Here is a 22,981-nt window from a genome sequence, read left to right on the forward strand (position 1 = left end):
CACAGCAGCATTATTCATAGCAGCTAAAAAGTGGAAACAACCTAAAGGTCCACCAGTTGATGAATGGATAAATGAAATGTGGTGTGTCCACAGAATGGAATATAATTTGGTCACAAAAAGCATGAAGTACTGATACATTGTACCACATGATGAACCTTGAAAACATTATGCTAAGTGAAAGAAACCAGACACAAAAGGCTACACATTCTATAATTCCATTCATATGAAATATCCAGGATAGGCAAATCTATAGAGACAGAAAAATTAGTGAGTGATTACCTAGGGCCGGGCCAGGATGGGGAGGAACTGGGGGTGACTGTGAATGGGTAAGGATTTGTGTGTGCGTTTGGGGGGTGTAACTAAATGTTCTAAAAGTGACAGTGGTGACAGTTGCACAACCCTGACTATACCAAAACCCATGACCTATGATGCACTTTAAACGGGCGAATTGTCTGGTGTGCAAATTAGATCTCAAAAAGTTTTTTTTCTTTTTTAAAGCCTGCCTTGGTAAAGAAGATGAACTCTGAGCTCAACGAAACTGAATGATCTGGGCGATTTAAAAAACTCCATGTTAAGGCTTTCCCGGTCCTCGGCAAAGCGAAAGTGGGCTGTGACCATTTTCTAAGTACGCCAAGAAAATATGAAATGGAGCCCGGGATTTCAGAGCTCGATCCCCGGCCTTCCATACACTAACGAGGTGCCGAGATCCCGGAACCGGGGCTTAGAAAGCTCCGACCCGCCTCCTCCGGCCTCGGGCGGACGGCACCCGGAGCCACGGCGCGGAGCGGCCCGGCCCCCGGGAGCGCGGTTCGGGAAGGCCCGGCGCCCGCTCTCCGCGGTCCTAAGAAGCACCATCGCCACCAGCCGCGAGCGTCACCCAGAGGCGCGCCGGGGGGCGCCGTCCGGGCCCCGTCCGCTGCGCGCTCGAGGCAGCCCATCTCGCCGGCGGAGGGTGCGGGACCCCGGCCCGACGCTGGGAGCTCGGGGACCCCAAAGGACCCTCCGCTCCACCGGGCGGCGGCCGCGGCCCTCTCGCCACTGGAAGCACCGCCCCCCGCGTTCGCGCCCTTCGCAGGCTCCGCCTCTTCCCCTCCGGCCGCCGCCCCGCCCAGCGCCGCGAACCCAAACACCGGGCTCCCACTGCGCGCGGCCGCGCGTGATCGCCGGCGCAGCGGAGCCCTGCGCGCCTGTGCCTGCGCCGCCCGCCCCAGGCCCCGGCCTCGGCCGAGCGATGCTGCTGCTGGCGGCCGCCTTCCTCGTGGCGTTCGTGCTGCTGCTCTACATGGTGTCTCCGCTCATCAGCCCCAAGCCCCTCGCCCTGCCTGGGGCGCATGTGGTGGTGAGTGGCCTCCTGTTGCTGCGCCGCCGCCTCCCGGCCCGCTCGGCTGCCCCGAACCCCGGCGCGCCGGTCCGCGACTCAGGCCGGGCCGCCGATGTCCCCTTCCCCAAATGGAGGGTCACTTGCCGCCGTCCGCCCCGGCACTGTCTGTTCGGAGGGCCTCGGGGACCCGCCCTCCGCTGCCTCTGGCTCCTCCCGGGGCCGGAGAGCGGGGCGGCGCGGGCAGCGCCAGCGAGCTGGGTCCCCGCACTGCAGAGGCTCGGGAGGCGCTCGTTAATCCCCGGGGCATCCCTGGGATCTGGATATTTTTGTCCTCGGGTTTCCCGATGAGTCAACTGAAGAACAGAGAGGCTGAGAAACTTTGCCAAGGACACCGCGGGCGGTGGCGACGCCGGGCGAGGCGTGCGGTCCCGGCGGGGTCGCAAGGAGGCGGGCAGCGGGGAACCGGGTCCCAGCCTCCAGGACCCGCCGAGGCAGCTGGGAACTGGAAGGTGGCCTGTGCGAGTGACAGTTGCCAAAGGAATCCAGGAAGTGACTCACCTGGGGGGGTGGGGTGGGATTGGTCTAAACCCGGTGGGCTGGCAGTCCTGGCTAGCGGTGTTGGGTCGCTTCTGTCCAGTCTACACTGCCTGTCTCTTGTGAGCTCAGCCTGGGGTCGGCTGACTGCTGTTCCAGTGCAATCCTCTGCCATCGTTTCGGAGTCAGAGGGATGAGCCGAACGACCTGGCTAGTTAGTGCTTTAGGAATGAAGGGGATGTGGATGGATTTGGTTTGTTTCTTACCAGAAGCTCATGTCTTCAAGGATCCCTTTTCTGCAGGTGGGGCACCTTTCTTAAACAGAGGGAATGGCTTCTTACCTGCGCCCAGCACGTCACATTTTGCTGTGGCTTTCTGGTCCGTTTTCTTACTTGATTTTCTCACAACCCCCGGGGACATTGAGGCGGGAGGTTATGAATAAGCAAAATTAGTTACTAAGCTGGCAGTGCAAATCCTCCTGGTGCCAGAGGTGACATATGGGTGTCTCCGCTAAAATCCGAGCCTCTTCACTGAACTGGGATGGGATGGAATGGTCCTTGCTTTTAGTGTGCTTTAAATCGGGACAGAGTTTGTGAATGGGAACATATATTTTCTTTAATTTCTCTCAGAAAACTATTAGTGTTTTTCCATCTCCTGCTATTTCTGATGTGGAAGATAGAGGAGGAAGTGAGTGTAAATTCATTAGAGAGGGAGAGAGGAGCAAAATTTTACAATCATGCTGAAGTCTGAAAGTGTCACATCTGCAAGAAGACTTCTGCCTCAAAAGCGTGGCTTTGAAAGTTGGATTTTTCAGAAGTGGTGTTTGCAGAGCATAACTTGTAAAAATGGAAAGTCAAAGCAGTAATGAAAAATTTCATTCAGTGTTTATAAGGGACTTTCAGTTGATGTTGACTCTGGTCCTACCAGCCCTATCATGCTTCTGCAGGCCGTAGATAAGATAATAAACGCATCTGCTGGGGTAGATCCCGAAGAATTTCTTATTTTCACCATCCCGTTTTAATATGCCACTATAAATAGTGTGAGGATGACATGAATAATTCACATGATGTCACCATCTGTCTTCTTTTTGAATGTCATAAAAAGAATGAAAGTGTAATTTTTTTTCTTGAGATTTGTTACGACTAGACCCAGTCGTGTTAGAAAAGGGGCCAGTGTTTAGAACGTCTTGCTGATGGGGAAGCATGAGCAGGCTTAGGTCATAACTTGTTTTGTTTTTAGAGCAATTCTGATAAACTAGTGTTACCTCTCTAATGACAGTGGTAAACCTATTCAGCAAGTCTTACACAGTATATACTTATTTAAATCAGCTGTCTTTTTTTAAAAAGCTGTTTAATTGACTTGGTGAGAACTAGAAAATCAAGTCCTCCCTTTTGGAGAGGTGGGTGGGAGTAGCTGTCCTTGCAGCAAAGCACCCCTTCTGTTGCCCTCAGTAAGAGGTATATGGTGCGATTAAAGAGATAGTAACATTTATAACAATATTTGCAATGAACAGTAAGAGGGAGTGACAAAGAAAGGAATTAAACTGTTATCCTTAGGGTCTCACATCTCAATTTACCAATGGCTGGGCAACTCAATACATATTCACCATTTTTCTCAGCCATTAGGAAAATCTCTTATGTTTTCTTATACCATTCAAGAGTAACATACTCTAGATGGACTTATATATATTCTTAGATACCGTCTATGAATTAGCTGGCTTGGCCTAGAAGGTCAGTTTCCCATGAACCCTGACCCAAAAGTTGAAGTCTCATTCTTGTTTTTATGGACAGATCTTATAAGGTTAACCCTGTTCTTTGCTGTGCAGTAATTTTACATAGCTCGCTTACCTATTACAGTCTAGAAAAAAGCCAGCAATAATCAGAATAGCTGGCATCTACATGGCACTTAAGAGCATATAAATTTTCTCAATAACCTCATCACTTCAGCTTCTATCAATTCATTGAATAACAAATAGGGAAATTTTACTTACAAGTTTTTTTTGGCATTGTATTTTTTTTCAGGGAAATGGCTTCGTACACCATTTTGCAAATTAATGTAGACAAGTATTTATTTAGCAACTGCTTATGCAAAGTGCTGTGCTAGGAATGAGGGAGATAACTTGGACTTGGTGCTTGTTGTTGGGGAACTTAGAGTCTGGCGAGGGAGCTAAGGCAGGTACAGAAGTAACTGCACGAGGTAGAAAGTGACAGGCAAAGGACAGGACAGAGGGACAGAGTCCGGAAAAAATTCTTGGAGGAGGAGACGTTGGAACTGGCCTCTGCAAGTTAGGTAGGATTTGGAAATGCAGCTGTGTGGGAGATGTTGAGTGGAGGGACCTCTAGGCAGCAGGAACAACATCATGAAACAGCCAAGGACATTTTTAGGGATCTTGCTAATTACTATGGAATTGGAATATCTGGTGAAAATTAATAAGCCAAAACTACCCATGAAATATTTCAATAGCAAAGAGGTCCTCAGAGGCAACTGCTAGCTGGGGCAGCAGGTATATTTTTACAGTAACCTGTAGATAATTGGTTAATTTTCCCAAAGAAATCCCTTCATTAGTGAGAAGTTGAGGCTCAAGAGAAAGTAGGGGCGTCCCATGGACATAGGTACATTGTGTAGGAGGGTGTCATGATGATTTTAAAATCATGAGATCGATTGGTCGGAGATGTTCTTTACAGCATGATTTATATCTAACAGTAAAATATTCAAAATAATCTAAATGTCTAACTATAGGGAAATAGTTAAATATGTTTTGATATGACTGTTTAATGGAATATTGTAAAGCCTTTTAGTTTTTTAACCTCAGACATTACAATATAATGTTTTCTAGAGGAGGATGCAAAAGCGTGTAAGGACAGTTGCCTCTCTGACACTTGCTTTCCCCCCTCACCTGACAACTCCAGGCCCCCTACTCCCCTGGCCCATGTTATATGATGTGTATAGAGAAAATGACTAGAAAGATAATGTTACATTCGTATTATTAAATAAAATATATATTGAATCCTTCCTATATGCCAGGCACTGTACTAAGCGCTAGGAATACAGTGGGGAGCCAAAATAGAGTTGGTATTTTTATGGAGTTTATGGGGTGGTAATGGAAGAGATGGTTGTGAATCAAATAATCACACAAGTAAAGGCATGGCTGTTTGATTATGGAGTGATGTAAAGCAAAGAAAAAAAGGATGCAGTGCTGAAAAGTGGGTTGCGGTGGGGTAGAGGGCAATCCATGAAGGCTTTCCTGAGGTAGTGAGGTAGAGCTGAGATTTAATGGGTGAATCGATGCCAGTTAGATGAAAAGAGGGGAGGAGAGCATTCCTGGAAGGGAAAATAGAATGTGCAAAGGTCCTGTGGTTGGAGAGAGCATAGAACCAAAAGACAGCCAGTATGGCTGAACTATAGATGGTGAGGGTTAGACTAGTGCAAGAAGAAAAGCTTTACTTTTCAGTATTTCCATGTGATCCTGTATTACTTTATAATAAGCAGTTATTTAAAATATTGTTAAGTAAGTGCAAGTGATTATTCTTTTCATCTCCTGTAGAGCTGGTCATGCGTAGGAGATGTGTAGTAAAGAAATGGTTCAGTTGGGTTTGGACTCAAAGGCAGACTAGCGTATTTTTTTAAATTTTTACTTTTTAATTTATTTTATTGAAGTATAGTTGACTTACGATGTTAATTTCTGCTGTACAGCAAAATTTTTCATGTTTTTTTCCATTACGATTTATCACAGAATATTGAATATAGTTCCCTGTGCCATACAGTAGGGCCTTCTTGTTTATTCACTCTGTATATAATAGTTTGCACCTGCTAATCCCAAACTCCCAATCCATTCCTCCCCCACCCCCCTCCCCCTTGGCAACCACAGGTCTGTTCTCTGTGTTTGTGAGTCTGTTTCTGTTTCATAGATAGATGCATTTGTGTCATATTTTAGATTCCACGTATAGCGATATCATATGATATTTGTCTTTCTCTGTCTGGCTTACTTCACTTAGTATGATAATCTCTGCGTCCATCCATGTTGCTGTAAATGGCATTCTTTCTTTCTTTTTTATGGCTGAGTAGTATTCCATTGTATATACATACCACATCTTCTTTATCCATTCATGGATGTTTAGGTTGTTTCCATGTCTTGGCTATTGTAAATAGTGCTGCTGTGAACATAGGGGTGCATGTGTCTTTTCGAATGATCAGACTAATGTATTGTTTATTAGCTAGATGTACAGGGCACTTCCCCCTCTCGTCCACCCCCGCCCCCCCCCCCAAAGGCCACAGTGAACTCAGAAAAATACCATAGGTGTGCAATTGATAGCTCAGTACTGGAAACAATGCAGGCCCCGCTGACAGTGTAATCTTTTCATGTTTGCACTTAAACTCCATTCATTAGGTCTGGGATGAAGATGCTATAATAGCTGAAGATTTAGTTCCTGTAGGTTGGGTTTTAGAGCCCATCATAGTTATTTTAAATAAACTTCCCACAGAAGGGAAATTTCAAGTGCTAAGATTTCTTAATTTCTGCTTTTAGGTTACAGGAGGCTCCAGTGGCATCGGAAAGTGCATTGCTATTGAGTGCTATAAACAAGGAGCTTTTATAACTCTGGTTGCACGAAATGAGGTAAGTCTTCTAGGTTCATTACTATTCACCTACTAATTCAATGTTACATTAGTCACAGAGGCTATGCGACCGTCAGAGTGTTCACACCTGTGGGGAAATCGCTCAGGTCTGTGGTTGGAGATGTGATTCCTGAACCACTGGTTATTTCTTGTAATGGGGACAAAGACTTCTTGGCTGAAGTCAGGTTAGATCCACAAATATTTTTTCAGTGCCAGCACCTCTTATGCAACATCATGGACACTGCAGATCTAGGAGCGGCCAAAACCTAGTTAAGCGCACACCTGGCCACAGGAAGCCGGGGGGCCACCACCTCCCCGGAGATGCTGACAGCGGCCATCGTGGGGCTGGTTCCTGAGTCCTGAAGGATGGTGTGTAGGTGTTTCTCTATAATTTGCTTATGACATGATCTCCATCTCTAGTGAAACCCAGACCCTGCAGAGGAATCTCACTCTTCCCCAGGAGTTTAGCAAAACGTGTCTTTCTGTGCCGAGTCACAAGGTCTGTTTTTCTTTCTTTTTTTTTTTTAAGTGTCTGTTATTCTTGCCAGAGCCCAGAGGAGTGACACTGTATTCCCACGAGCAGTCATGGCATCCCCTTGCTCTATGGGCGGGGGAAGGACCACGGCTGTCCTGCCCAATGCTGTCGTTCTGTGCTTGGCCTAATTGCTTGGGTCATAGTGGGTGCTCCAGACATCTTTGTTGGATAAAGAAATGAAGGGAGAGATGATAGAGAGAGTGGGCGCTCCAGGGCGGCATCGTTGATTGGGGATTTTGGCTTCACCTGTGAACAAGGAGGGCGGTAGTGTGGTGGCTGCCAGGTAGGGGTGCCCAGCTGAGCAGGGCCCAGTGGGGATGGCAGGTCACGGAGGGCCCGGGGGAGATGTGTAAATAATGACACAGAATTAGGCTTGGGCGTCCATCATTTCTTTTCAAAATGAAGAAAGGCAGAATTAGCTACCTTTTATTTATCCCCTGACCCCTCCAACAACGCATCCGCTTTGGCATTGAAACCACCTTCCGTGACTGAAAACACGACTGTGATAAAATGGCATTTTGTGAGATTTAAACAATGCTGATATTTGACAAAAAGCAGATGAAAAACGAGGCGGGGAGGCCAGCATTTCAGGTGCTCAGAAGCTCATTCTGTGGTCCTGGCATTGCTGGAGGTGAATGAGCCTTCTGGCACTGAGAAAGTCTTTATTTTCTAATGTAATTTTCTCTTCTGATTTTGGCAAAGTCAGGTGGTGTACATCTTTATTAATAGAATAATATAATTTTATTATAGGCACTTTCTTGTTTAGAAAACCCACTTGTCTTTCAGAAGGATTCCCCCCTCCTTTTGTTCTTCTCTGCTGTCATGATGTATTTAAATTTCAGCTTTTATAGCAAATTAAGGCACTGTAAACCGATCTCTGTCTTCTTGAAAATGACTAAAACAAGCAGCATTGACACCTTGGAAGAATTACACGATTACAGGGGTTAGCTTTGCTTGTCCTCAGAGTATCTTTGAAAGTATCCAGGCATAGGTTTACCTAGTCCGTCTAAAAACTGATTTTGACTATATTTGCTTTTTAGTAGAGGAGGAAAACATTGGACGATCTCGTAAGAAAGCATTCTTGACATGGAATCACATGTACCCTTAAGTTTGGGAAGCACTGCATATCAGTATGGTTGTTCTTGTTTCATATCTAAGTGACGTCAAATTAAAACATTTATTAGAATTGATAGGGTGACCCTTAGCAATTAATACTGATAATAGGGATTTTGAGGTTCATTAATTTTTATTATTATCTTTCTCTGCAATGAATTTAAAAACTTGCTTTCACTTAGTCATAGCTTAGCGTACGTTACAACTATGTGTCCACCATAGCTCTGCAATATGGGTGCTGTCCTGCGTGTTTTTTGGCATTTAATAAATCCTGGTACAACTAATTGCTTTTTCTCTCCTTTTAAACAAACAAGTGGACAAATAGACAATCAGTAGAATTAATTGTTCTCTGTTACTTTCAGGACAAACTGTTGCAGGCAAAGAAAGAAATCGAAAAACACTCTATTAATGATAAACAGGTAAAAATCACTGTTCTCATGACGCATTTTCTATACTAATCAACACAGGTGTGCAGAGGAAAAGAAGAGGTGCTTCAACTGTGAATAGTTCACTGAAAGCACGTAAGCTTTTCCTAATTAAAATACATATTAGGCTGTCTTTAAAAAGATGAAATTATTTGAAGTGTCTAGGATTTCATGTTATTACCAAAAAGAACGTATAGACTAACACACACACACACACAAATGATCAAATAACAGAATGCTTTCCTAGAAAATGATTTCATTTCAATTATTTATTTAAATTAAGGGGAAGGAGGTATTAAAATTTTTTTTTTGGTTGTGGAATTTTTTGATGAATGAAATGGTATGTGTATATATACAATGTGTATTTTAGTATAAAACGTAATAATAAATTGATAGCCACACACTGATTACCAGCTTAAGAAACGGCATTTACCAGGGCCCCCGAAGGCTCCTCTGTCCCCACCATCAGCCTCATCTTCCTGTCTCATTCCTAGAGGCAGCCCCCAACTTGATTTTTGTGTTACTTCTTCCATTGCTTTTTAAAAATAATTTGACCATAAGTGCGTGTGACACTAAGGAGAGTATTGTTTACTTCTGCCTCTTTTTGAACTTTATGGCATCATTCTTATTTTGATAGCTTTATTGAGATATAATTCACATACCATAAAATGCACTGACTTAAGGTGTACAATTCAGTGGTTTTTAGCTTATCCACAAAGTTGCACAGTTATCACCAGAATCAATTGTAGAGTACTTTCATCGTCCCATAAAGAAAGTCCATATTCATTAACAGTCACTCCTTGTTCTCTCCCAACCCCCTCCTAGCCCTAGGCAATCACTAACCTACTTTCTCTCTTTAGGTTTATATGACATCATTCTTTGTGTACTCTCATGCAACTTTATTTCTTCACCTGATACTATTGTTCAGATTCCTCTCTGTTGCTGTATAAAGTAGTAGTTCATTCTTTTTTTTTTTTTCCTGCTGTCTAGTGTTTTCTTGTATGTATAGACTACCTTCCATTCATCAGTTCTACTGTTGGTGGATATTTAGGTTGTTTACAGTTTTTTTGTTAGTTTGCTTTGTGTCTTGCTATACTAAAGTTTATCTCTTTGTGCACTTGTGCAAGAATGGAATATACCTAGAAATGGAATTGCTGAGTTGAGCGTATGCATCACCAAAGTGTTTACACTCTCACCAGTAGTGGTCGATGACTCTTTGCCAACACTTGGTATTGGCAGACTTTCTAATTTTTGCCTTCCTGATGAGTTTTAAATGGTGTTTCACTGTAGTTTTAATTGCCTCTTTTCTTCCCACAAGAATATATTAGAGAACTTTGCATGTCAATGTAAATAAGTCGGCCTCATCTTTTAAAACTGCTGTGGCATAATATTGAGTACCCCAGAGTTTATTTAATCTGTTGCCTCTTGTTGGCTATTTGTATTTTTTTTTCTTTTGCAGTCTATGCTGCACATAAAAATCTTCATCCACCTCTCTTTGTGCACGTATGTGAGTTTTTCTGTAGTACCGTGGCCTCTGCCTGCATCCCCTTCTCTGAAGCCCACAAACATTGGCAAGCTGCCAGCTCAGCAAATCTCCCCAGTTTTTTGTTTTTTTAAATATCCCTGTAACTTCTGATAGAGAATGAAACATCATCCAGAACCACAGATCTGAAATGTCCTGGCTGAAGGCCAGTCACGCCTGCTGCTAGCACCATCTCTGCTCTGGGCTTCTTCCTCATTGTTCCCACTCCTTCATCTATCAGAAGGCTTCAGGTCACGTGGAAAGTTCTTGACTTGCACATCAAGGAAGACGAAGATCATCCGGCCTGGGCTGGGCAAGTGGGAGCCTGATCCTGCCACTGGGCCCAGAGCTGGCTTGTTACTCCTCTTAGCAAAAACAGTGCCTTGGGGGCATTCTTTTTCCTGGTAGTTTGTAAACATTTTTTTTGAAATGTCACTGACCTGTGGTATAGGTTTTATTCACAGTAAATGATCTAATACTGTATGAAAAGGCATGTTTAAAATTAATTGTATGATTCCTACTCTCTTTTTTAAAATATGTCTTCTGTATGATGATGGGATAAAATTCAAGGACAAGCCCTCTAGTCTGGAATATTCCAGGTTACGTTTGTGAAGGGGCTTGTTTCCTTTTCATAGGAATTTAGACCATTAGGATGGGGTTCCTTCTTGCATTAAATACAACTTCCTGCCTGATGTATCGGCCCTAAGGCAATGGGGCTCTTTTTATCCAACCCTTTGGCCTCACTTCTCACATCGTGGCTTCTTAGAGCTGGAAGGGATCTTGCTCGTCACTAGCCTGTGACACTGTTACTGTACAGGTGAGACCACTGCAAACGTCTCGGGTTCCGCTCAGCTGGTGAATGAAGGGACAGGATTGGAACCCCAGTGCTGCGCCTGTTCTTCCCACCACATCACACGGCCTTGGACTTGCAACTGCACCTGGGTGCCTATCGTGGGTGTGTGCGCCCTTCCATACACACGTGCTCTGTCTGCCTCTTAGCTTGGCGGCCAGTCTCAACAGTGAGGAAACCATGGAAAGGCTGAGAAACTGCAAACACCCTTCTGCTTCTCTCAGTGACCTCCTTGGGAACATAGAACATTTCCTATGTCGGAGGCCTAAGCTCTGATTTGAAAACATTGTCTGAAAAGGAAAGTTAAAACAGTAGCCCACTGTCCCCATTAGTGTTCTTAATTTCTATTTCATAAATTTCTATCAAAGTAAGCACCGAGGGACTCCCCTGGTGGTCCAGTGGCTAAGACTCCACACTTCCAATGCAGGGGGCCCGGGTTCAATCCCTGGTCAGGGAACTAGATCCCATATGCATGCCGCGACTAAAAAAGATCCCGCATGCCGCAACTAAGACCCAGCGCAGCCAAATAAATAAATAAATAGATAGATAGATAAATAAATACATACATACCCCAAACAAAGTAAGCACCGAGATACATGCTTTTTCCCCCTTTTCCCCCTCCTCCCTCCCTCCCTCCCTTCTCTCCCCTCCTTTCCTCCCCTCCTTCCCTCCCTCCCTCCCCTCCTTCCCTCCCTCCCTCCCCTCCTTCCCTCCCTCCCTCCCTTCCTTTTCAAAGACTAAATGGCTGAGCTCTTCCCACCATCCCTCTGTGCTGTGCATCCCTAAACATGGCCAGGTTTGTACTAGGTGGGCTTGGACTCAGCTTGGTGACCCCTCATCTAGAAAATCTGTAAATGGCAGGTCAGTCCAGAGTCAGGGACCTCAAGCAAACCTCAGAGTGAACCAAATGTGACTAGGCTCCCCCTCGGCTCCCACAGGCCCAGATCTGCCCTTGGCCTAGTAAGAGGATGCCACCAGCTTAGCCTCCCAGCCTGGCTGGACTAAGGAGGCTCCTGGGAGTAGATCCTGTTGACTTATCTCTTTATTCCACCTACTGGTATTGAATCCCAAGAGGGCAGTGATAGCTCTCATATTGCTCCAAAAGGAATATTTTTTTAAACGTATTTATTAAGCTTGCTATTATTTTTTGACCACTTTATTGAGGTAGGATTTGTGTACAATAAACCACACCAATTTAAAGAGTTCAGTTGGATGGCTTTTGACCAATATATCAATATATGCTTGTGAAACCACCCCTGAAATCCAGACACAGAGCATTTCCGTCACCCCTGGAGTTTGCCCTGCCCCTCTGCACCCCGTTTCTCCCTCTACTCCTCGGTGCACGTGGCTTCTGATGTACTTCCTGTCACTATAGGCTAGTTGCATTTTAAGAGGAGAGTTTTTACATTTCTTTTCTGTTTCTAGCTTTAGTGAGGCATACATAGACAAAAATTGTATATATTTAAGGTCTGCAGCATGACGATTTAATATATGTTTACACTGTGTAATAATGACCGCAAACAAGTGGATTAACACGGCCAACACCTCACGTAGTTACCGCTTTTGTGTGTGTGGTGAAAACACTTCAGGTCTACTCTCTTAGCAGATTACAGGTCTACAGTATTAATAACCGTAGTCACTATGCTGGGCATTTGATCCCCAGAACTTATTCATCTTCCACCTGAAAGTCTGTACCCTCCGACCCGCATTTCTTAAAACATTCTTTTGAGTTTGCTCAAAAGAGTTTTCTGCAAGAAAGTGCTCCCCCCACCCCGTTTGCCTCTCCTAATTGCATTGTCAGCAGATTTCAAACCCTGCAATCTGTACCTCCAAAACTGGACTCCTTATCTATTGGAAAAATATTGCCTTTAATTAAAAAAAAAAAAAGTTCTTTTAAAGGTGGTTTCAGACCCCTGCATAGCTTTGATTATTTTTTTCTCTTTCTAACAGGTGGTGCTTTGTATATCAGTTGATGTATCTCAAGACTATAGCCAAGTAGAGAATGTCATAAAACAAGTAAGAGGTTGGGTTAATTGGAATTAATCCGCTCGCCTTTTGATTGGTTTGCCGTTTTGGTGTGTGGCTTGGAGTTGACATATCTTCCCTGTAGATTTAATAGTTTTATAGATTTTATTTATTGGCATTGATTGGCTACTAAGGGATTCTTTTTTTCTCTTTCTTAATGTCCACTCTGATAAATTTTTCCAGGCACAGGAGAAACTGGGCCCAGTGGACATGCTTGTAAACTGTGCAGGAATGTCACTTGCAGGAAAATTTGAAGATCTTGAAGTTAGTACTTTTGAAGTAAGTAAAAATTTGTTTTTTCCTCAGTGGGGTAGCCCATGCACTGAAAGGGAGAACTCATTCATGGCTAAAGGCTTTATGAATGAAATAGGTGAAATGTGTTCAGATTTAACAGAAGCTTTAGAAAACTAGAGGAAGGCTGGACAAGATTTTAGTCACAGTGACCATCCAGCCTTAGAAGTTTAGACAAGTCTCTGGACCTTGGTTTCCTCAGCTGTAAAATGGGAATGAAACCTCCAACCTGACACAGATTACTGCGTTGATTCACTGAGGTCATATCATCAAGAGAGCTCTTTGTACGCCAAGAGATGCTGGATTTTCTTGTCAAGTATCAGTGTTTTTAACAATGAAAACCCAAAAAAGGTGAAGAGCAGACTCTAGAGTTTTGAAACCAAGAGACAAAAGATAATGCGTCATATTCATATTTATGTTTTTAAAAAGGTCAGCCAAAGAAACGCACATCAGATTTGAAGTCTTTCTTAGGTGCAAAACATGTTTTTCTTTTGTTGACATTGCGTCAACCATCTCTTTCTTACTGGTCTCTAGAGCCTTCCTGGTAGCCATGGGTTTTGAATGATTTGCTCTGTGAAGTTAAAATGCATCCCCCTTTTATGGACGAGGAGACTCCAGGAGCGGCAGTTTAGACATCTTGCTTCTGGCGGACTGTGGAAAAGCACCGTAAACTCTGTGATTAGGCGAGCTAGGCGAGTCCAGATGGAGATGGAAGCAGAGGGATTCCTTAGCGGAGACTCTAGTGTCTTAAGGCTCCTTTATCAACTCGGCATAAAAGCTAGTTGTCTTGACCTGTATGCCTTTATCTCTAAGTATTGACAGGGAGATTTTGAAGATTGTCTCAACAGCTGTGTAAAAAATCAGTTGGGGGAAATAGTTGTAGTCTAGGCATGAAATGATGAGGGGAAAGACTTCAGAGGTGGCCAGTGAAAGAGGAGTGTGTGTGTGTGCGCGCGCCTGTGTGTGTGCGTGCGTGCGTGTGTGTGTGTGAAAGATGATATAAAGGGAGAATCAGCAGACTCACCTGGACCGGCTGTGGACGGCAAAGAGGATCGAGGTGTAAGTAGTTATGTGGCTGTAATAAATAAACGCATAGTTGTAAAGCTAAGACCTCAGGAAGTGGGGTGTGTCCAGGGACAGAAGGGGAGGGATTGTTTCCATCTGTGTGTCTGATGGAAGTCCGAAGGTAATGGAGTGAATGATTTGTGGGGATTTATAACTGAGAAGAACAGAAGGAACTAAGAGTATAAGACCAGGTGACTGTATGGGACTTCCCTGGAGGTCCAGTAGTTAAGACTCCTTGCTTCCACTGCAGGGGGTGCGGGTTCGATCCCTGGTCAGGGAACTAAGATCCTGCTTGCCACTCGGTATGGCCAAAAAAAAGAAAAAAAGACCAGGTGACTGTGAGTGGGTATCAATGACAAGGAGAAAACATGAAGCAGGTGAGATGAAGGAAGAAGTAAAATACATGTATAGAATATGAAGCATGCTGAAAGATAAAAAAAAAAGCACAAATCTAATCTTTTTAAAAAAACTCACTTTATTCTCAACCTTCAGTCTCCATCACACTATCTCCTTCCTTCTGTCTGTCTCTCATTCTCTCTCACTTTCATTTAGAAAAACAATCGATTTCTTTCCCACCCACACCAGTACCCAAGCACACAGACTATTTGTTGCTCTGTCCTCAGCAGCATGGGACAGTAGGAAAAAAGCTGGCCTTTGGCATCAGACTAAACCAGTTTTAAATCTTAGCACAACTGGTTTCAAGTCTAACCGTTTACTAACTGTGATCTCAGGCAAACCGTTCTTTTTCCTTCTGGCCTCGGGTTTTCCTCCATCCTCGGCCTCCATCTCTGTGAATGGGATGTACGGCTCCCAGGGCTATGAGGATGAAGTAGCATAATTGGGTGCATAATGCTCAGCTCAGGGTAGCTGTGTGTAAATATTAACGTCCTTCGTCTTTTATTCATTCAACCCACAAATATTCGAGAAAGCCTCTAGTGAATCGAGTGTCATTCTAGGGCCCGGGGATGCTGTGGTGAGCAAGAGAATAAAGCCTTGGCCCAGCTAAGGTGGGACAGACCAGGCAGGATCCAGCGGATCAGCAGTGTGATTACAGATGTGCTAAGTATTGATACTCGGGGGAAAGGAAATGGGAAAGGAAAAGAGGAGGCTCTTTCACACAGTGTGGAAGGTGACCCGAAGGGCAGGTGCAGAGACGCCAAGAAGGAGATCCAGTCCGGAGAGCCAGTGGCTGCAGGGGCCCCGAGGTGGAAAGAGCCGGGCAAACTCCAGGAGCTTGACTAGGAGGCCAGGAGGCCAGAGCTTCCCGAGCCCTGGGCGTGTGGGATGGGGCCACTTTGGATATCAGTTGAAAACCTCTGAAGGGGTTTAAGCCAGGTTGGGGAATAGTGAGATCTGCATCGCAGCTTTTAGAGGCCCTTTCTGCCTGCTGTGTCAGGAGACTTCTAGGACTGTCAGGGGGATTAAGACAAGGGTTGGTGATGTTGGGAAGTGGATGGAGGTGCCGGCGTGGGTCACCGTGGAGTGAGAACAGAGGTCAGCACGGTGCAGGGGCTTAAGCAGCTGACAGGGGATGTTGGAATTGGCCTCACCTCCGAAAGGACTGGGCTTTAAAGAGGAAGGCTGGTTAACCCCAAACCTGTTGCTCTATTCCAGTGACAGGGCCTCGTTCCAGGGATTGTTTGCCGTGGGCCCCGCCGTCTCTGGCCATCGCCCCTCTGCCCCTGGCTGCCCTGAGAGGAGGCAGGAGGCCACCGTGCTGCAGAGGGCGTCCCCTTCGCAGGCCATCACGCGCCCCTCTGCTCTCTCCCACCTCGGTCTGGTCACTTGCCTTGTTCTGGTCAAGTCCAGGTGTGGGCTTATCACCGACACGCCCTGTTAGAACACACACTACCACGTTTGATGCATTTTCTGAAGATAAGAGTTCCTTTTTCTTTAAGATGAATTCTGTCTCAATTATGTTCTTTGGTTTGTTTGGAGTTTTTTTCATTTTAATTTTACTGAAGTTCACATGCATGTAAATCGCAGGTACACAATAGTTTGTGCTGTCATGACTCATTGCCGGGGGGGCTTAATTGAAGCACGTCCTGTGAGGCTCCACAGGGAGAGGACTCATGGAAATGTGCTCCTGGTTTCCTCTGGACTTTGGCCGGTGTGCCTTTTGCCCCGGCTGGTCTCGCTTTGTGTCCTTTCAGTGTGATAAGCCTCAGTCGTGAGCACAGCTGTGTGCAGAGTCCTGTGAGACCTTCCAGCAAATCGCCCACACTGGAGGTGGTCTTGGGGCGCGCCAACACACTTCTCTTAATTTTCCTTTTCAGTGGTTTTCTCTGTGGGTTCTTGCAGCTGTATCTTGTTTTATCTATCTGTAGATATCAATGAGAGTTTTTTTTTTTTAACATCTTTATTGGAGTATAATTGCTTTACAATGGTGTGTTAGCTTCTGCTTTATGAGAGTTGTTTTTGATTGGGATTCACTGCTGCTATAGATCCATTTGGGGAGAACTGACATCTTAATAATGTTGAGTCTTCTAACCCTTATAACATAATATATATCTCCATTTATTTAGCTTAAGTTTTCTTTAATCTCTCTCAGCAGTGTTTTGTAATTTTCAGTGTATGGGTCTTGCACGTTGTTTTTCAGTATTTCATATTTTTTGATGTTAGTGTAAATGGCTGTTTTCATTTCAATTTCTGAGTGTTCATTGCTAATATAGAAAAATACAATTGATTTTTGTGTACTGATCGTGCAGTGTTGCCAAGCTCAACTATTAATTCTAGCGCTCACTGGACTTTCTACATCCAAGATCGTGTCATCTGCAAGTGTTACTTCTTCCATTCCCATCTGGATGCCCTTATTCCATGGGCTGGAACTTCCAGTACAGTGTTGAATAGAAGTTGGTGAAAGCAGACATTCTTGTCGTGTTCCTGACCTTAGGGAGAAAGCACTCAGTCTTTTACTATTAAGTATGATGTTAGCTGTAGTTTGTTTTTGTTTTTTTTCTCTTTTTTAATTCTTTTTTTTTTTTTGGCTGCACTGCACAGCTTACGGGATCTCAGTTCCCTGACCAGGGGTTGAACCCAGGGCCACAGCAGTGAAAGCCCAGAATCCTAACCACTAGGCCACCAGGGAACTCCCTGTTTTTTGTTTTTGGTAGATGCCCTTTATCAAGTTTAGTAGTTTATCCTAGTTTGCAGAGAGTTTTTATAAGGAATGAATGTTGAATTTTGTCAGATGCTTTTTCTGCATCTATTGGGATGATCATAGAGTTCTTCTTTTTTAGTATGTTAATACGGTGAATTACATTGATTAGTTTCCAAATGTTTCCAACCTTGCATTCCTGGGATAAACACCACTTGGTTGTGATTATTATTATCCTTTCTTTGTTCTTGAGGGATATTAGCTGTAGTGTTTTGTAATGTTATTTTCTGGTTTTGTGTAAGGGTCAAGGTGGCCTTATAGCATGAGTAGGGGAATATTCCCTCCTTTTCAGTTCTCTGGAGGGATTTGTGTAGAATTGATTTTTTCTTTTTTAAAGGTTTGGTAGAATTCACCAGTGAAGCCTGAGGTTTCCTTTGTGGGAAGGTTTCTAACTTTAGTTTCTTTAACAGATGTAGTAGGGCTACATCTATATCTTCTTATCTATTTCTTTTGGAGTGACCTTTGGTAGCTTGTCTCTTTTAAGGAATTTGTCCATTTCATCTACATCGTTGAATTTATTGACAAAAGTTATTCATCATATTCCCTTATTATTATTTTAACATCTGTAGAGTTTGTGGTGATGTCACCTCTCTCATTTTTGATATTGATAATTTGTGTTCTTTCTCTTTCCTGACCAGTATGACTACAGGTTTATCAATTTTGTTCATCTTCTCAACAACCAGCTTTTGGCTTTATTGATTTTTCTGTTGTTTTTTTCTGTTTTCTATTTCATTTATTTCCTTTTATTTTTATTATTTCGTTTTTTTCTACTTACTTTTGTTTTAAGTTGCTCTTCTTTTTATAGTTTCTTTAAGCAGAAGCTGAGGTCATCGATTTAAGGCGTTTTCCCTTTTCTAACACAGATATTTAGTGCTACGGATTTCCACCTAAGTTCTGCGTTAGCAGCATCCTACAAATTTTGATAAGTTATATTTTCACTTTCATTCCGTTAAAAATATTGTATAATTTCCCTTTCCATTGTCACTTTGATCCTTGGGTTATTTAGAAGTGTGTTACTTAGTTTTTAAATATTTGGGAGATTTTCCAGAAATCTTTCTCTTTTTGATTTCCAGTTGAATTCCGTTGTGGTCAGCAAACATACTTTGTATGAGTTGAATCCTTTTGAATTTATTGAGACTTGTTTTATAGCCCAGAATATAGTTTATCTTATAGCCATTCCCTGTGCACTTAAAGAATATATAGGGTCAGCCCCCCATATCCGAGGATACAGATAGCTGACTGTACCGTGCCATTTTATATGAGGGACTTGAGCATTTGCAGATTTTGGTATCTGGGGGGGTCCTGAAACCAATCGTCCATGGATACCGAGGGTTGATGGTTTTCTGCTGTTTTGGGTGGAGTGTTCGATCAGTGTCGATTAGGTCCAGTTGGCTGATAACATTGTTCAGGTCTTCTATCTCCTTACTGTGTCTACTTGTTCTGTCAATTATTGAAAGTGGGGTACTGAAATCTCTGATTGTGGCGGTGGGTGGGTTTGTCCATCTGACTTTTTTAAACAGACCCTTAGTCCACATTCCTGTCCTCCAGCCCCACGCCTGCCCTCCTGGCCCCAGAGGTACTTGGTGCTGCTGGAGCCTTTTGGGGCTTCTGTGGTTTAATCTTGCTTTTTAGTTTATCTGCTCCTCACCTCACATTCAGCTTTCTGCCAGGTTAGTTCTCCCTCGTCATTCTTTTCAACTTCCAAAATGTCATTGCTGCTATTTTCTTTGCTCATGTGGATTCTTGCCTTGAAAAAAATCTCTATTGAGATTTTAGTGGGGTCTCCGAAGGGAGCTAAGGTTTACACATGGGTTCAGTATGCCTTCTTTTTTTGTCAAACCAATATAATGATATTAAAAAACATTTGGGGGAAAAAATGGGAATCCCAGAATCCTAACATAGTCACTTACAATTTTCTACATTTCTTTGGTTTTGTACCTGTGCACATGTACTTTTATTTAATATTCAAAGTAGCTGCAGTCACGGTGTAAGTACCGTCTGCCCTCTGCTTTTTGTAAACTTCTAAGTACTTCCCCCTGGCCTGCTGGTGTTTCTGGTCATTGTTTCTAAAAGTTACTTAATGCTGTTGAGTTAACATTTCATGATGGACTTAAAGTTTCCCAATGAAGTGTTTGGTTTCACATGGCGGTAGATCTAGTATTTTTACAAGACTTTTAATATAGAAACATTGTAAGGCAGTATCCTGAGACTTTCAGGTTGAAAATGTAAGGTTTTTAAGAGTTCCCAGGATGAGGGGAAAGTAGATCTTGGTGCCTCTGTGAGTTCTTACCCATCATAATATAAGAGCCGACATTTATTGAGTAATTGCTGTAGGTCAGGGGCTGTGCAGGCACTTGCCTTGTGTTTCCTCTTTCAATCCTTGCTGCAGGCCTGTGAGATCACACCCGTATTAACCCTGTTTTCACTGAGGAAATAAGTAGAGTGTCTGACTTTTCTGTTCATCATCAAATAGGCAGTAAATGGTAGAAACCAGGCTTTACACCACAGTCCCTGCTGTCAACCCCGGTCCTCGTCTCTTTGTGATCTTTCTGTCACTTAGAACTAATAGGGCTGGAAATACTTAGAAGCTCTTTCCTCAAAACTGTTTCTCGAAAAGTATTACCTGCAACATGCAGTGTACTTTTTATAAGGAGAAGACTAATTTTGACCAGTCTTCAGCAAAGATGTAAGTGCTGTCGTTGTGAGAATGTAAGGCTAGATTGAAATAGGCTCCCAGTGGTAGGTCCTGTGTGTCATGGTCACTTACAGCATCATTAGGCCTTTATTCGTTCAGCAGATCGGCTGAGCTCCCAGTCACTTGGGCTCCACTGACTAGCTCAGACTTGGTGAGAAGGCAGGATGCCCGTGGGATGCAGCCTTGGGGCGTTGACCTTGCTTAGTTCTCATGGCCTCTTTGTTCCCTGCAGAGATTAATGAGCGTCAACTACCTGGGCAGCGTGTACCCCAGCCGAGCGGTGATCACCACCATGAAGGAGCGCCGCGTGGGCAGGATTGTCTTCGTGTCCTCCCAGGCAGGGCAGTTAGGCTTATTTGGTTTCACAGCCTACTCTTCGTCCAAGTTTGCCATCAGGGGATTGGCGGAAGCTTTGCAGATGGAGGTAAGAGCTGTCTTCAGTCAGCCCAGCAATATATGTTCCCCTTTAGTTGGTAACTTCCTTACACATATCATTGTATTAAATTAGAGATGTGTAGATTTGGCATTAGTGAAGGAGAATTGACGCAACCCCTGAACTTTGCAGTTAACATGCTTTTCACTGCATAAAAATTTAATACACAGTTAGCACTACTAACATCTTTGCAGCATTACAGGCATACCTCAGAGATTTTGTGGGTTCGGTTCCGGATGCAATAAAGTGAATATCGCAATAAAGGGAGTCACATGAATTGTTTGGTTTCCCAGTGCATATAAAAGCCATGTTTACACAGTACTGTGGTCTATTAAGAGTGCATAGCATTATGTCTAAAGAAACAATGTACATTCATTCCTTAATTAAAAAATACTTTATTGCTAAAAAGCATTAACCATCATCTGAGCCTTTAGTGAGTCTTAGTGATAACATCAAAGATCACTGATCTCAGATCACCATAACAAATATAATAATATTGAAAAAGTTTGCAATATTGGGAGAATTACCAAAATGTGTCTTAGAAACACGAAATGAGCAAACGCTGTTGGAAAAATGTTGCCAATAGACTTGCTCAAGGCAAGGTTGTCACAAACCTTCAATTTGTAAAAAATGCAATATCTGTAAAGCGCAGTAAAGCAAAGCATAATAAAATGAGGTGTGCCTTTACTGGCCTAATACTGTTTGAGTTTTTGTAAGATATTTTATTCTTTAACTTTTTGTTGTTGTTGTTCTTTAACATTTTTAAAGATACTCCTTTAACAAAAAGATCTGTCCTTTATGACTGACTAATAAAACTAATGTGTTTGAAGAAAGAGCTGCTGTGTAGCTCTCAGTTTTTAGACAAATTCATTTAACTTGATCTCAGTTTCCTTGTTTGTAAAAATGAGAAACTAAAAATTGCATTTGGCTTTCCTGATACTTATATTTTAATATCCTAAAGAAATGTTGATGAATGTGAGTGCGTTTTATCTTCACAGTGAATAGAACATCTTGTGGAAGGAGGATGTGGTTAGGATTAGCATAAAATAAGCACTTGTCAGATGTGTATAACCTTCCTCCTCAGCTTCGTGAAGTAGACTTCTGCGTTGTTGTCACATGGGGATGCTTAGTGAGCATCGCACGTATCTTTCCAAAATCACGTACTTTAAGGTAAAATTCTTTCTATTTCTATATACAGTTGACCTTGAACATCACAAGTTTGAACTGCGCAGACCCACTTATTTGTGGATTTCTTTCAATAAAGACTATAGTACCTCATGATCTGAGGTTGGTTGAATCCGTGGATGCAGCTCTGTGGGTACGGAGGGCCTCCTGGAAAGTTATACGTGGAATTTCGATTGCGCAGGGAGTCGGCGCCCCTGACCTCCACGTTGTTCAAGGGTCAGCTGTATACTGAACTATAACACTACGTCATGATGTTAAGAAGTCCACAGGAAACTTCACTGTGGCCAATCCTCTTATAGTAAGAGTGCGATTTGAGAATCCCGTTTAATGATTAAGATCAAGGGTGGATAAATTTTTTTCCTGTAAAGGGCCAGAGAGTAAATATTTTAGCCTTTGAGGGCTAGATGGTGCCTATTGCAGCTACTCACATCTCTTGGGATAGCAGGAAAGCAGCCTTGTGCAAGATTCAAATGAACGGGTATGGCTATGTGTCAGTAAAAACACAGGCAAAGGGCCACAGCTTGCTGACCCCTGATTCAGAGAGCCCCCAGAAGAGCCCTTGGTGGTACATGGCAGAGTGCCACGCTGCCCAGATATTGGATGAGCAATGCAGTGCAGACGTGTTCTCGGGTCAGTGACAGAATCCCGACCTGCCACTTAGGGACTGGTAGACTGTGCTGTTCTTGTCCCAAAGGAACCAGCCACAAATTTCATTGTCATCAATGTCCTTGATACGCTTAATCAATAACAGGTCATTGTCATATATGCTCAGCCAATGGGGCGCGTATGCCTGTGAAATTTCCAACAAGAACACCGGTATTTCTTTTGTAGTTTTTACTTTGAAAAGTCCCTTTATGAATAACCATCTTATTTTTATAAACAGTTTTGTGAAATATACGAGGCAGATGTTGTTATGCCACCTTCTAGATAATAAAACTGAGTCTTCAGTAAAGCCATTGGGTTGCTCAGAGCCATGTCATTACTTTGTGACAGAAATAGTAACAAAGTCCATGCCTTCTGGTTCCGCCTTTTGGCTGCCTGTCTGCCTCTGTAACGTGTCTATAATTCAGGTCAGGGGTTGCCTCACCCCTTCACGTTGGTCTCAGAAACCCAGCAGGAGAAGGGATAGTTTGGAATTGCAAGGTCTGTGCACGAGGGCTTTTTGTCCCCGAGTCTTGTCTTGCAGAATGACTTCAGGATTCACTCATTTAGGGCA

At 43.5% G+C, this 22,981-nt stretch overlaps 1 protein-coding gene across 1 annotated transcript in view; it reads left to right on the plus strand.

The window, feature by feature from the left end:
* The first annotated feature begins 1,088 nt into the window (after nt 1–1,088).
* Nucleotides 1,089–22,981, plus strand: part of KDSR (3-ketodihydrosphingosine reductase) — a 38,093-nt gene continuing 16,200 nt past the window's right edge. The window contains exons 1-6 of the mRNA XM_061169761.1: nt 1,089–1,339; nt 6,381–6,470; nt 8,480–8,536; nt 12,865–12,930; nt 13,123–13,218; nt 20,380–20,571. Coding sequence (XP_061025744.1) covers nt 1,232–1,339; nt 6,381–6,470; nt 8,480–8,536; nt 12,865–12,930; nt 13,123–13,218; nt 20,380–20,571 — 609 coding nt within the window. The 5' untranslated portion in view covers nt 1,089–1,231. The remainder of the gene's footprint in view (nt 1,340–6,380; nt 6,471–8,479; nt 8,537–12,864; nt 12,931–13,122; nt 13,219–20,379; nt 20,572–22,981) is intronic.

This window comes from Eubalaena glacialis, chromosome 15 (genome assembly GCF_028564815.1).
Source record: "Eubalaena glacialis isolate mEubGla1 chromosome 15, mEubGla1.1.hap2.+ XY, whole genome shotgun sequence".
Classification (NCBI taxonomy): domain Eukaryota; kingdom Metazoa; phylum Chordata; class Mammalia; order Artiodactyla; family Balaenidae; genus Eubalaena; species Eubalaena glacialis.